This window comes from Acomys minous (genome assembly GCF_964271855.1).
Source record: "Acomys minous genome assembly, chromosome: 13".
In the NCBI taxonomy this organism is placed as follows: domain Eukaryota; kingdom Metazoa; phylum Chordata; class Mammalia; order Rodentia; family Muridae; genus Acomys; species Acomys minous.
In genome coordinates, this window is record NC_140495.1 from 105,713,711 (window position 1) to 105,725,978 (window position 12,268).

The following is a 12,268-nucleotide window of genomic DNA, read 5'->3' on the forward strand; positions in this document are numbered from 1 at the left end:
GTCTATGGAGTGAGCTCTAGGATAGCCAGGGCTACACGGAGAAACCCTGTCTCAAACAAGCAAACAGAGCAGCCTTACATATGAACCCACAGGGGTTGTGGCAGCGCGCACAACACCTGGGCAAGCTCAAGCCAGACAAAATTCCAGCACAGAGGGTGGGAGGTGGGCACAAAGAGAAGACCCATCCTCAGCTGTAGAGCTTTAGGGTACTCATAGCTGCCAGGGTCGGGAAGGGAAGCCAGTGTTGGAGCAGACAGCTCCTGGTCATGAGACCAGAACCTCTGGCCCCCGGAGCAGGGGTGGGGGTGGGGTGGGGCAGGGGTAGCCAAGCCTCCTGGGTGGGCTGGTTCAGTCATTTTGCTGTCAAGACTATCTTAGAGAGGCAGGCTCACCTTAAGCCATGCTGAAGAGGTGGGCAGAACAGTCTTTTAATGAGACACTGCGATTTTCCTTCCCAGAATCCGTGCCCCTGTCTGCTTTGCCCTTTTTTTTTTTTTTTTTTTTTGTATCTTTTCCTCTGAGTGTTTTCCTTAACGCTCTGGGCTGTCTTGTCCCCCAACACTTTAGGCTTCTTTGGTCTTTCTTTAAAGTTCCCCTCTCCGCCAGCATGGCTTTTCCCTTCTCTCCTCCGCTGGGCAGCGGCTGAGGCGTTACAGTTTGTCTGCCCTGGGGCTCTTCTTTTAAACTCTAATAACATTATCCTAGTGTGTTCATTCAGTCCCTTCTTAAATTCTTTTTTATTAATGAGACTAAACCTCAAAAAGGGACCCACATCCCCGCTCCTCCCTGCAGTATCACAAGGAGGGCTGGTGACCACTGTGTGTGGGAAACTGACAATTATGTCAATGTTCGGAGAGATTTCATTTAAAGAAAAAATTTTTTATACATGTGGCAATACCATTAAAAACGAAACAGCAGCAAAAATACAAAACAAAAGAAACTAAAAACCAAACCCAACAATGATAACCACTAAAAAAGCCAGCCCACTGATGGCAGTGGGCCTCCGGAAGAGTTCAAGGACAGGCCTTCCACCAACTGTTGGTCTGCAGAACTTGGGGGTGCTCCACCCTACCCCAGGAGTCCATGGCCAGTTGCTGTAGATACCACCGCAGCAGAACTGTGCATCCCACCACCGAGGGCGTGCCCCGTGAGAACTGAGGCTCCTAGGCTCAGCTGTAACACCCTCACACTCACCAGATGCCATTTCATAGACAAGGGTAAGTTCCACAACTTACCATATATCCAGAGCTGGTGCTTACTGGGGCCCTGGCTCAGCCTTCTATGTGGAGCCCCTTTTCTGTTGCAAAAGTCTGCAGAAATGTCTTTGGTTACTATCTTCAACTCAGACAGAATCAAGAACCACCAAGGAAATAAGCCTCTGGGTATGCCTACGAAGAATGTTCTAGATTGAATTAACTGAAGTAGGAAGGCCCACTTAAAGGTGGGAGGCACAATTCCATGGCCTGAGGACTCATGTCAAGGACTTGAGGCCAGCGGGGCATGAACGTCCATCTCTCCCTGCTTCTGACGGCGAGGGCAGTGCACCTTCTCTGCCACTTGAGCCAAAAGAAACCTTTCTCAGGCGGGCGGGCGATGCCTTTAATGCCAGCACTCGGGAGGCAGAGGCAGGTGGATCCTTGTGAGTTCGAGGCCAGCCAAAGCTACCCTGCGTCAAAAAACAAACAAAAACAAAACAAAAAAGAAAAGAAAACTTTCTATCCTTCAAGTATCTTTTGTCAGGTACTTTGTCCCAGAAACATAAAATAACTAATATGGCCGGGCATGCCTGAAATCCCAACACTCTGGGAGGCAGAGGAACATGGATCTCTGTGAATTTGAGGTCCACCTGCTCTACAAAGTGAGTCCAGGCTTGCCAGTGCAACAAAAACCTTGTCTCGAAAAACCAAAAATCAACCAACCAACCAACCAAACCCCAACAAAACAAAACCAAAAAAACCCTAATATACTTTCCAGTCCTAAGAAAACCAGAGACAGAGTCTGTCTAGGGTCTTTTGTTAGCAGAATGCAGACCTGGATGGAAATAACCATTTACATTGTACTTGGGCTTTTTTTTTTTTTTAAATAAAAACTCATTTATTTCAAAGAGCAGATACAACCAACCAAGACAACAAATGGCCACAGAACAATCATAGCTCATCTTAATAAATAACAAAACGCCATCTATCTCTCTTAAAATCTATGTAACACATTGTACATTTAAAATAATAAATAATCCCTGTGGGTCTAGAGACAGCCCAGGTGTCTAGGGTAAAGTGGGATAGGTGGGTGGGATCCATTGCCACTAGGACCCAATGAGGTCCCCTCCCCAGACTCTGTGCTCTCTCAGTCCTGCGGGGACGGCAGCACATGCCGGTGCTTTGGGACTGGCCTTTCTAGTGCCCCTGTCTGCTTGAGGGCTTATTGCTTCACAGCCGTTTACATCTTGACATGGTTGGTATCAAGCATGGGTCTTCCTGCCTGCTGGGTGTGGACTCCATCTCAGTTTCTGACATGACATTCATGACGTGTCCCATCCTTTAACCCCATCCTTTTACCTCACGCATTCAGGAAACAGGAGGGTAGGATGGCTTGGGCTCACAGGCTATGTAACATTCTGCACTGGGTACCTGAGAGTGGTGGGCTGCCTGGGTGCTGCAGGCCAGTCCTACCTGTCACTGTGCAGGCAGAGTTCAGTGACCAGAGGGCGGCGTGCACCTGCCAGGCTGGGGCTGGCTGGGCCATTGGGCCTCGGGCCCATTAAGGCAGTGGGACACAGCCAGGCAGCCTCCCCATGATCCTCCTGAGCTTGATGTCTGTCTATCCAGCCAGTCTCAGGGTGGCTTCCGAGCGGCTCCCGGGTGTATGTGGAAAGGCGAGTCTTTCTTTTTACGACAGGATCCTTCATTTCAGCTTTTCCAAAGACAGTGTGTGTAAGATGGGCCCAGGCACTCCAGAGGATTCCGTGGTCAGTGTTCCTTCAGCCTAAAGGCAAGGGATATGGTGACAGAGGGCCACACAGAGATGCTGAACCCACACATAAGATGTATGGACCCCACGCAGCGCTGGCCCGGTGCCCTCCCCGGGATGCCTCGCTTCAGGAACAGGCTGGTGGGTGAACTGCGTGCCCTTCCCATGGCTCCTCAGTGGCAGGGCACAGGAAGGAAGGAGAGGAAGATGGCTGCTAGAGACTCTCTCGGCTGGGAAGCCACAGCTCACAAACCCACAAAGGCAGTTCCCTCACACTCCCCTCTCGAGTCTGAAGAGAGATTCGTACAATCGCACCCACACAGAAGCATTCGTTAGACAAGAAAGGAGAGCGGCTGCAGTGTGCCAAGACCGGATGCGCCCTTCCCATCAGGCTGCCCGGAGTTGCCCTGTCCCCAGAGAGGCCACAGTGGACTTACGGAGCCTGGATCCCTGTAGTTGGCCCTGGACAACTCAGTTCCTTGTGTATGAGGCGGATCAGGAACTGCACCCAAAACAGAGAAAAGATACTGTCACCATGTGAGGGCACAAGCAGTGGGCAGGCGTGACCTGGCGAGGCTTGCCGGACTGCGTGGCTCCTTCTCTGAAGCACTTACAGGCTTATGTCCCAGAGAGGTGCTGCCACTTGAGCAGAGAGCACGCCAGCACCTGGCCTGAGGTGAAGGCTGGCCCTCACTAAGTCCTCAGGATAATTCAGAAAGCCTGCACCAAAATAGGCTTTTAGCACAGACTTCAAAACCAACCCAGCCACAAGGTACACCAAATGGAAACAAGACAGAAAAAGCAGGAGAGATGGGCCTGGAGAGAGATGGCTCAGAGGTTAAGAGCACTGACTGCTCATCCAGAGATCCTGAGTTCAATTCCCAGCAACTAACTACATGGTGGCTCACAACCGTCTATAATAAGGTTCTTCTGGCTGGCAGGTGCACATGCAGGCAGACACTGTATGCATAATAAATAAATCTTAAAAAGAAGGGGAGGTGGCCCATAGCGTGTGCGTGCGTGTGCGTGCGTGCGTGTGTGTGTGTGTGTGTGTGTGCGCGCGCACACACACACACATACCTCTGGCTGCCTTCCACACACTGCTAACTGCTAGGCTAAGATCCATTGGCATTCACCAAAGCAGAGTAATGGCTGCCTGCCACCCAAAGCTCAGGGCTTACCCAGCGTGCAGGTGTGCAGCTAGTCTCTGTGACAGACAGCAGACCACTGTCAGGCTCTGGAGCTGCATGGAAGGGCATCCTGAGGGAAGTCTCAGCTTCTGGTGGCATGGGCTTAGAAGGCAGCAGGCACCCTTAACCCAGAGGGGTTTGGGGTGTGGGAGCAGGCGGTGAAGATGCTAAGCCACCACTGCTGCCTGCCCTCATCAGTTGCACACCGGGCCTCAGGCCACGGCTCCTAGAAACCCCATGTTCAGGATGGAGGCCCATGTGCATAAGCTAAGAACGGGAGTGTCTCCTATGGATAAGACACCGTGCCAGCACCTGGCTTTGTTGGAAGGACCCTGCTATTTGAGGTCACAGTCCTCCTGGTCTGGATAGCTTTTCTGAGCTCTGTGTTAGGCACACGACTTCCTCTCCCCAGCAGGGCCTCCGGCTCTCGCCTGACTCCATCTGCAGAGTGTCTTTAGACATAGATGCCCCTAACCACATCTGATATCTGGCCCTTGACACAGCTCCCTGCTAGCAGCTCTCCCCTCCCTTACACCTCTAGATAATTAGGTACTGCGTTTCCATTCATATGATGGGAGCTTGCTGCTAAATGTAAAATAAGCATCCTAAAAGTGCCTGATTTCAACCAATATTGTACACCTATCCCAGAAGCTCCCCCACTCACTCCCCAAGGGCTATACACCCTTTGTCCTCCCTGAGTAAAGTTGAACTAGCTCCTGAAGTGGTTCCTGCAGTGTTTCATCTCTTTCATGCTTACAGCCTCCCAGGACCTGCGTCTCATCTTCTGCTCTCTTGCCTCAGTGGGCTGGTGGCCAACAATTCCCCCAAGGAAGAGGTGAACCACGGGCTTGACCCAAGAACAGGGCTTGTGACAATCACTGAACAATAGTGGGAACGAGGTGATACCAAATGCAGAGTCGGTAGCTATAGAATCTTACAGCAAACTGGGACTAACTCCAACTGTAGCTCTGACTACCTCGGGCTGAGCTGGCAGTTGCCACCAACTCCCACCAAGCACAGCATGTGGCAAGTGCTGGCAGAAGAGGCCTGTGATGGTGAGACCAGACTGCCAAGAGGAAGGAGGAAGAGGGAAGACAAGGGCTGCCTGTGGGAATGGGGCAGCTTATGTGAGGGGTCACAAGGACCCAGATCGCCTTCCAGCAAAGCTCTGTACCCAAGCAGGTGACAGTGGCCAACATAAAGGGGTCTGCCCTGAGCTCTCAGACTCTGCCTGGGAAGGAGGTAAAATTGATCTATTTTAAGGGGGAAAAGTAAAAACACTGCAAAGAGGAAGGACCCGCCTAAGCTTTGGGGTATTTATTTGCTTGTGCATATTTTTTTTTTCTTGTTTTATTTTAGTTTTCTGAGACAGGGTTTCTCTGTGTAGCCCTGGCTGTCCTGGACTTGCTTTGTAGACCAGGCTGGCCTCGAACTCACAGAGATCGGCTTCCCTCTGCCTCCTTGAGTGCTGGGACTATAAGCATGTGCTTTATGCATAATTTGAAGGGGAGTCTCATGCAGCCAATCTCTAAACTGCAGTGTGGCGCTGGGGACGACCCCAGGACCTCGTGCATGCTAGGAAAGCATGCTCTACTGAGCCCTTACATAGCCAAGATGGCCTTGACTTCTGAATTCTACTGCCTCTAGCTCTCAGGTGCTGGGATTACAGGTGTAGGTCACCATCCCCAGTTTAATATAGTGTTGAGGATTGTACAGGGGCCTTTGTGCACACCAGGCAAGCACTCTTCCAACTGAGCTACATCCCCAGCTTTTTTGCTCTTCTTCAAGAGGGGGGGCGGTCTCATTCTGTATCCCAGGCTGGGGCTGGATCTTATGAAACAGCTTGGGCTAGGCTCACATTTGTGGCAGTCATAGGCATTCTGAGGGCTAGGATTATGGGCCAGTCAGAGGTGTGTAGGTCATTGGGTATAACCAAAAGGGATTGTGGGAACCCCCCCTCCCCCCGCCATACCTTTCTTTTTCTCTGTTTTGGTTCCTGGCTGTGAGGCCAGTAGTTCCTTCTCAGAGGTTAAAGTTGTCACAGGCTCGAAGCAACTGGCCAAACTGAACCTTTCAAAGCTGACTGTGTCAGGTGCTTGCTATAGCGACTAGGTGGGGTTCTCTCTGCTCACCATCTGCTTTTGTTCCCCAACAGGCCTGCCATTACTATCATCACACCATTTTATAATGTGGATTCTCAGACTGGGGAGATGGTTCCATGATTAAGAGCCTTGGCTGCTCTTCCAGAGGACTCGGGTTTGGTTCCGCTGGCACCGACATCAGGAGGTTTGCAACTATCTGAAACCTGAGCTTCAGGGGGCCTGATGCCCTCCTTTGGCCTTTGTATACATGTGGTGCACACGTACACACTCAAGCACATGTACATACACGGAAAAATGATAAATAAAAAATTTTAAATGTTGGCCAGGCGGTGGTGGTGGTCTCTGTGAGTTCGAGGCCAGCCTGGTATACAGAGCTAGTTTTAGGACAGCCAACAGAGAAACCTTGTCTTGAAAAGTAATAAATAATAATAGTAATAATAAAATAATAATAATAAAAATAAAAAATATGCCCAGTGACCTGTCACATGCTGGGCAGATCCAAAGCCTTGGGTCTCCATGCCTGTGACGGTCAACAACCTACAAAGCAACAGCTTCACCTGCTTCTGACTTATTTCCCATTGCTAGAGAGAGCCTCAGCATACGTGTACAAAGGTAGCACAATAAACAGCTTTGCTAGGAACTATAGGAGTCCACAGGAAGACTGGCAGAGAAGGCAGTGGTTCTCAACCCGTGGGTCGCGACCCCATCATCAGTAAACACAGATATTTGCATTACTATATGTGACCGTAGCAAAACTAGAGTGATGAAGATAATCTTATAGTTGGGGTCACCACAACATGAGAAACAGTATTGAAGGGTTGCAGCCTTATTAGGAAGGGTGAAACCAACTGGGCTAAGGTTGGACCCACAGCTACAGGGAAGCTAACTGGAGGTGGACGGGTTAGAGGCAAGGCGACCCACCAGTAAGGCACAGGCGTCTGCAAACATCAGCATGTAGAACACGTTGCTCCATCCTGAAGGGGAGATGAGCCCTGCCAGCAGGGGCCCCAAGGCAGCTCCTGAAACGGTACAAAGATGCTGGTTAAGGAAGGCTAACAACGGGAGACGAACTCTATCAGTGCCGAGGAGGGAGGGACTGGCGCAAACATCTTCTGTAAGTAGGCATTGATCTTTGGAATGTGCATGCTGTCTGACGCACCATCATTATAAATGAGCTTCCATAGCTGGGCATGGTGCACACCTTTAATCCCAGCACTTGGGAGGCAGAGGCAGGTGGATTTCTGTGAGCTCAAGGTCAGCCTGGTTATATATAACGAGTACCAGGACGACATAGAGACTCTATCTCAAAAAACAATAAAAAGTGGACTTATGTAAAGAAATCTGAACCCAACACACAACCTCAGATACCCTTGTGCTTAAGAAAAAAAAAGCCATTGAATAAATCTGTTTAAGATACACAGGACTCAGGCCCTGCTGATGTCACCCACCCTATTCTGGCCACTGTAACTCAGGGGCTCCCTGTTTCTTGAGGGAGTGCTGATCAGTTATTTGCAAAGGGCCGTGGAGCTGCATCTTATTTCAGTGGCTCAGAAAAATATGCCTATACACGTGCAAAGTGTGTGTTTATGACTGTCATGTGTACGCATAATTGTGCATGTGTACGTATGTGTAAAATGTGTGTGTGTGTGTGTGTGTGTGTGTGTGTGTGTGTGTGTGTGTGTATGTAGCTGCATAAGTGCTGGGTACACGTGTATGCCCACAAGTGTGTATATGCATGTGTGTTCATGGGTACAGGTGTGCATGTGTATGTATGTGTAAAACGTGTGTATGTATGCAGCTGCATAAGTGCTGGGTACACGTGTATGCCCACAAGTGTGTATATGCATGTGTGTGCATGGGTACAGGTGTACATGTGTATGCATGTGCACAACTGTGTGTGTGTGAATGAGATGTGGCATAAAGCAAAATCAAGATGTTTATGAACTCTGCATTATATTTGCTTTTTTTTTTTCTCTTTTTTCCTTTCTTTCTTTCTTTCTTGGCCTTGAACTCACAGTGATACTCCTGCCTCTGCCTCCTGAGTGCTGGGATTAAAGATGTGCGCTACCACTGCCCAGCCTATATTTGATTTTTGCTTGTTTGTTTTGTTTTGTATATTTTGTTTTCTCTGTGTAGCCTTGGCTGTCCTGGACTCAGTTTGTAGACCAGGCTAAGCTTCAAACTCACAGCGACCTACCTGCCTCTGCCTCCCGAGTGCTGGGATTAAAGGCGTGTGCCACCACACCCGGCTTTTGCATTATATTTGTAAGGTTGTCTTTTTCAAGTTTAAATTTACTTCAAATAAACTTTGAAAGCTAAACAAGCAGAGGACATCTGCAGGAGAACGCTTGTTACAGTGTCTGGAGCCCTTCTCTCATGGGGGTGGGTGAATTAAAAAAAAAAAACAAAACAAAAAACGTAAATCCACAAAGTAGAGGGCAGATGAGAGGAAAAAACATGTGTAGTAAGAATAGTGGTTTCTTTTAAAAACCAGTTATGTTGTGCGAATCTGTTTTTGCTTAAATCCCAGGTTTGGGATATTGGGTTGCTTCAGACTGTCCACAGCAGCTGACTATGAGGTGTTGCATGCCCTGGCAGAGGCGTGATTTTTGCCAACTGCAGATAGTTTAATTGTGGGAAACTCTTGAGGGGGTATGAATGGGGGAGCCCTGAGAGGGCCTGAGGCAGCTGCCCCCCTCACCCCGCCCCTGCCAGTCCCCTGCTGCATTTGCTATTGCTGGGTTGCTGAATATTCTGATGAGGAAGACTAGACAAGCCCGATCAGCAGGAAGTACTTTAAAGAGGTCTACGCCCCCTTTCTACTCTAACCTTTGTTGTCACCTACCTAGAGTTGGGGGGTTGGAAGGGATTGGGGTGGAGAAGGGTAGTAGATGTAAGTACCCAAATAAAAATGCTAAAAAAATTATGCCTACAAACATGCATTTAAAAAATAAAGATAACAGTGGGCCTAGCCTGGGCACATCTCCCCATTGCTAGGCTGGCCAAGCACATGACACAGGGGGAGGGGCAGCAGCAGGCAAAGGGCCATCATTTGTTCCCTCCACCACCTCAGAGTCCAGGTTCCTCCTCAATGACACAGAAGGGAAACAGCTGAACCTCTGGGGACAGCAAACCCTATGAGGGGTATGGGGAAGGCACCCAACAGAGAACAGGGACCCAGGGGACGACACCAACCCCCAAGCAGCCATCTATGCTCCAGCACTGAGCTCTAGAACTCAGCCCAGGGCAGGCAGAGTCCAAGCTGATCTGTGAAGTCCACCAGGGGGCGCTCTCCAAGAAAGGGGCCTCCGTCCTCACTCATTTAAGTGGCTTATTCTTACATGCAAAGATACAAAGGGGCAGCCTAGAGGATGCAGCTGCGACACAGACTCTGCGGAGGGAAGGCCAGGTGCGGTTAACAACGCACACAGAAACCCCCAGGCAAGGGGAATACAGTCAGAGTGCACATGGAGAACTAACTGGAACCTCGCTTTTGTAGCTTCAGATCGGTTATCAGCGATTCTCACCTGACCCGGTGTTTGAGGCACTAAAAGGACAGCTAAAATAAGAACACGAAGGTTGAAAGATAAAGTCAAGGGCGTTGCTCAGAGAGAGAGGCAGGAAGGACAAGCCCTCTGGAAACCTGATGTTTGACTAATGTTTTCCAGAACACAAGGAAGACGGTGGTAGGCAAACTTATCAAAGAAACAACAGTGCCCAACCCCCAAGACACAGGGGCCTGCTTCCACACGGATGCCTGCCAGGGGCAGCGTGGTGGGGAGGAAGGGCCTCTGGGCAAGGTGAATGAGGTCAGTGTGAAGAGCATCAGAGAGTGACAGAAGATGCCTACTGCCAGCGATGGAAACTGAGGTGCTGCAGATGGAACCCCAATACCACAGCCTTGCAAGCTCTAGGAGGCTTAGGAGGCTACTAGGTGACAGTCCCACCCACAGAGGAACCGTGAATAGGAACCTAGCAGACAGGGCTCTGATGGGAGAAGGAGGAGGCGGTCTTGGGAGACGGAAAGGAAGCAAGGTCTAGGTGGCTTAGTGGACATCTGTGTGGCCTGTCACCAGGCTGCCAGATGGAGGATACTGAAGGTGGTAGTGTCAGGGCAGGGACAGAGACAAACAAAAAGCGAATGGGGGCAGTTAAGCCAGGGAGGGGAAATGGCACATCTGAGGACCATCATCCATCCTGCCTGGGAAGAGGCCAGCAACAACAGAGCCAGTGTGACAGACGGGGTGCAGGGCAAGCAGAGTGTGAAGAGCAGTGTCTTGTTTGGGTAGAAGACATGAGTCCAGGAGATTCATGTATATGGTGTTCAATTCTCTGCACCAACATGGCAGCTCACAACGGTCTGTAACTCTAAGATCTGACACCCTCACACAGATGTACATGCAGGTAAAACATGAATGCACTAAAAAAAAGTTTGCAGGACTATCTAGCCCTTGTATCTAGATTATGTCTCACTTTGATCAAATGAAGCCTTGAAACCACGCACGGGTACAATTAACTGTTCTGCACACACATGTAGGAAGGGCAGCCTCGGATGTCACTCTGGACACTGAAAGCACATCAAACACATGAGCCATAAGGCACTTGGGAGTTAACCAGCCAGGAGATCAGCTGAGCTGTGCCTTTTGCCTAACCCTGCACTGACTAATAGACGTGAACACTTGGCAAGCCTGTGGGGCAAACGCTTTCCCAGTGTGACACTTTGCTAAAGTGGTGTGCTGTCCCTCAAGCCTTCTTTTGCTTCATCTTGTGGGGAGTGTGCGTGAGACACAAAGCTGGGACTTGGTGGAGGACCAGTGTTCATGCTGTTTCCATGGTGACTGGCTGCTGAGTCCCTGTGCACTTGAGTAATCAGGGACGCTTGGGGGCTTTGAAGAGGGGCAGCACACGATGCTGAGGGCAGAGAAGGCCCACTGGCCCGCTGCCCTTCTGATCTGAGCATGGCGCCTTCCTCCTCTGCAGCCCAGAGGGCTGTGGAAAGGGCCCCTTCTTCACTGAGGCAGCCTGTCTCCCTTCAGCCGTGTGTTTGAGATGAATGTCAAGTTTCCCATCTCCTTTCTGGGTTTTCTTTCTCCTCTGATCCTCTGCTTTGCTGTAGTGCCCAGGCTGCTGGCAGGATGCCATTTTGCTTAGCATGGTGTCCTGGGAGCAGCAGACTGACTCACAAAGACTTCCGTGGGACAGAGCAGAGAGAGGGACACACACACACACACACACACACACACACACACACACACACAGACAGAGACACAGAGACAGGGAGAGAAAGAGAAACACAGAGGCAGACAGAGACAGAGACAGACTAACAGAGACAGACATGATAGGCAGGCAGGCAGGTAGGTAGATACATAGATAGACAGACAGACAGACAGACAGACAGACAGACAGACAGACAGATAGATAGATAGATCGAGCATCCACAGCTGCATCCCAGGCCATGAAGTCCCTCTTGAGCTGGGGTAACAGTAAAGGTTATGCTGCTTCTGAGACCCATCACCAGGCAGAGAAACCCAGCTTGAACCCCCTCCCATGTTCCAGACACAACCCAGGGGCCAAGAGGGACCAGAGCAAACCTTTTCCTCTATTGAAGTTGACCATCTGTGGCCTTTTGTTACAGTAACGCAAAACTGACTAACACAAGGACGAGAAGCTTACACTGTCACTCCAGAATCCGCTAATAAAATAAATCTCAGAAACCTCGGCAAGGTGGGTGACTGGATCTTGTGTACTTCGGGATTCATTGGTTTTTCAATAACTTAAGCTGAAACAAAATGCTATCTTTCCTGGAGGGGCAGTAATGAAAAGTTGGAGCCTAAAGTCGGCCAACCCCTGGGTCAAATTAGAGCCTGGAGGACCATTCTCTCCCACTGAGGAAACATAACCAGCCACCCACCCACACAACTGTCTCCTCTGAAGCCTCCCGCCAACTCCCCCGAGCTTCTAGGAGCTGCCAGCCCTGACACTGGCACCAGAACCTTGGGTGCCCATCAG

At 50.1% G+C, this 12,268-nt stretch overlaps 1 protein-coding gene and 1 long non-coding RNA gene across 11 annotated transcripts in view; one reads left to right on the forward strand and one right to left on the reverse strand.

The window, feature by feature from the left end:
- Positions 1–2,066: 2,066 nt before the first annotated feature.
- SLC37A1 (solute carrier family 37 member 1) overlaps positions 2,067–12,268 on the reverse strand; it is a 60,534-nt gene continuing 50,332 nt past the window's right edge. For all 10 annotated transcript variants that reach the window (XM_084754144.1, XM_084754151.1, XM_084754148.1 and 7 more), the window contains 3 exons: positions 7,181–7,278; positions 3,405–3,469; positions 2,067–2,982 (listed from right to left, as the gene is read on the reverse strand). In XM_084754144.1, the coding sequence (XP_084610270.1) occupies positions 2,967–2,982; positions 3,405–3,469; positions 7,181–7,278 (179 nt within the window). In that variant the 3' untranslated portion in view covers positions 2,067–2,966. The remainder of the gene's footprint in view (positions 2,983–3,404; positions 3,470–7,180; positions 7,279–12,268) is intronic.
- On the forward strand, positions 7,663–8,411 carry LOC311581296. The gene is made up of 2 exons (XR_014773737.1): positions 7,663–7,927; positions 8,058–8,411. It is a non-coding gene; the product is annotated as an uncharacterized lncRNA (long non-coding RNA).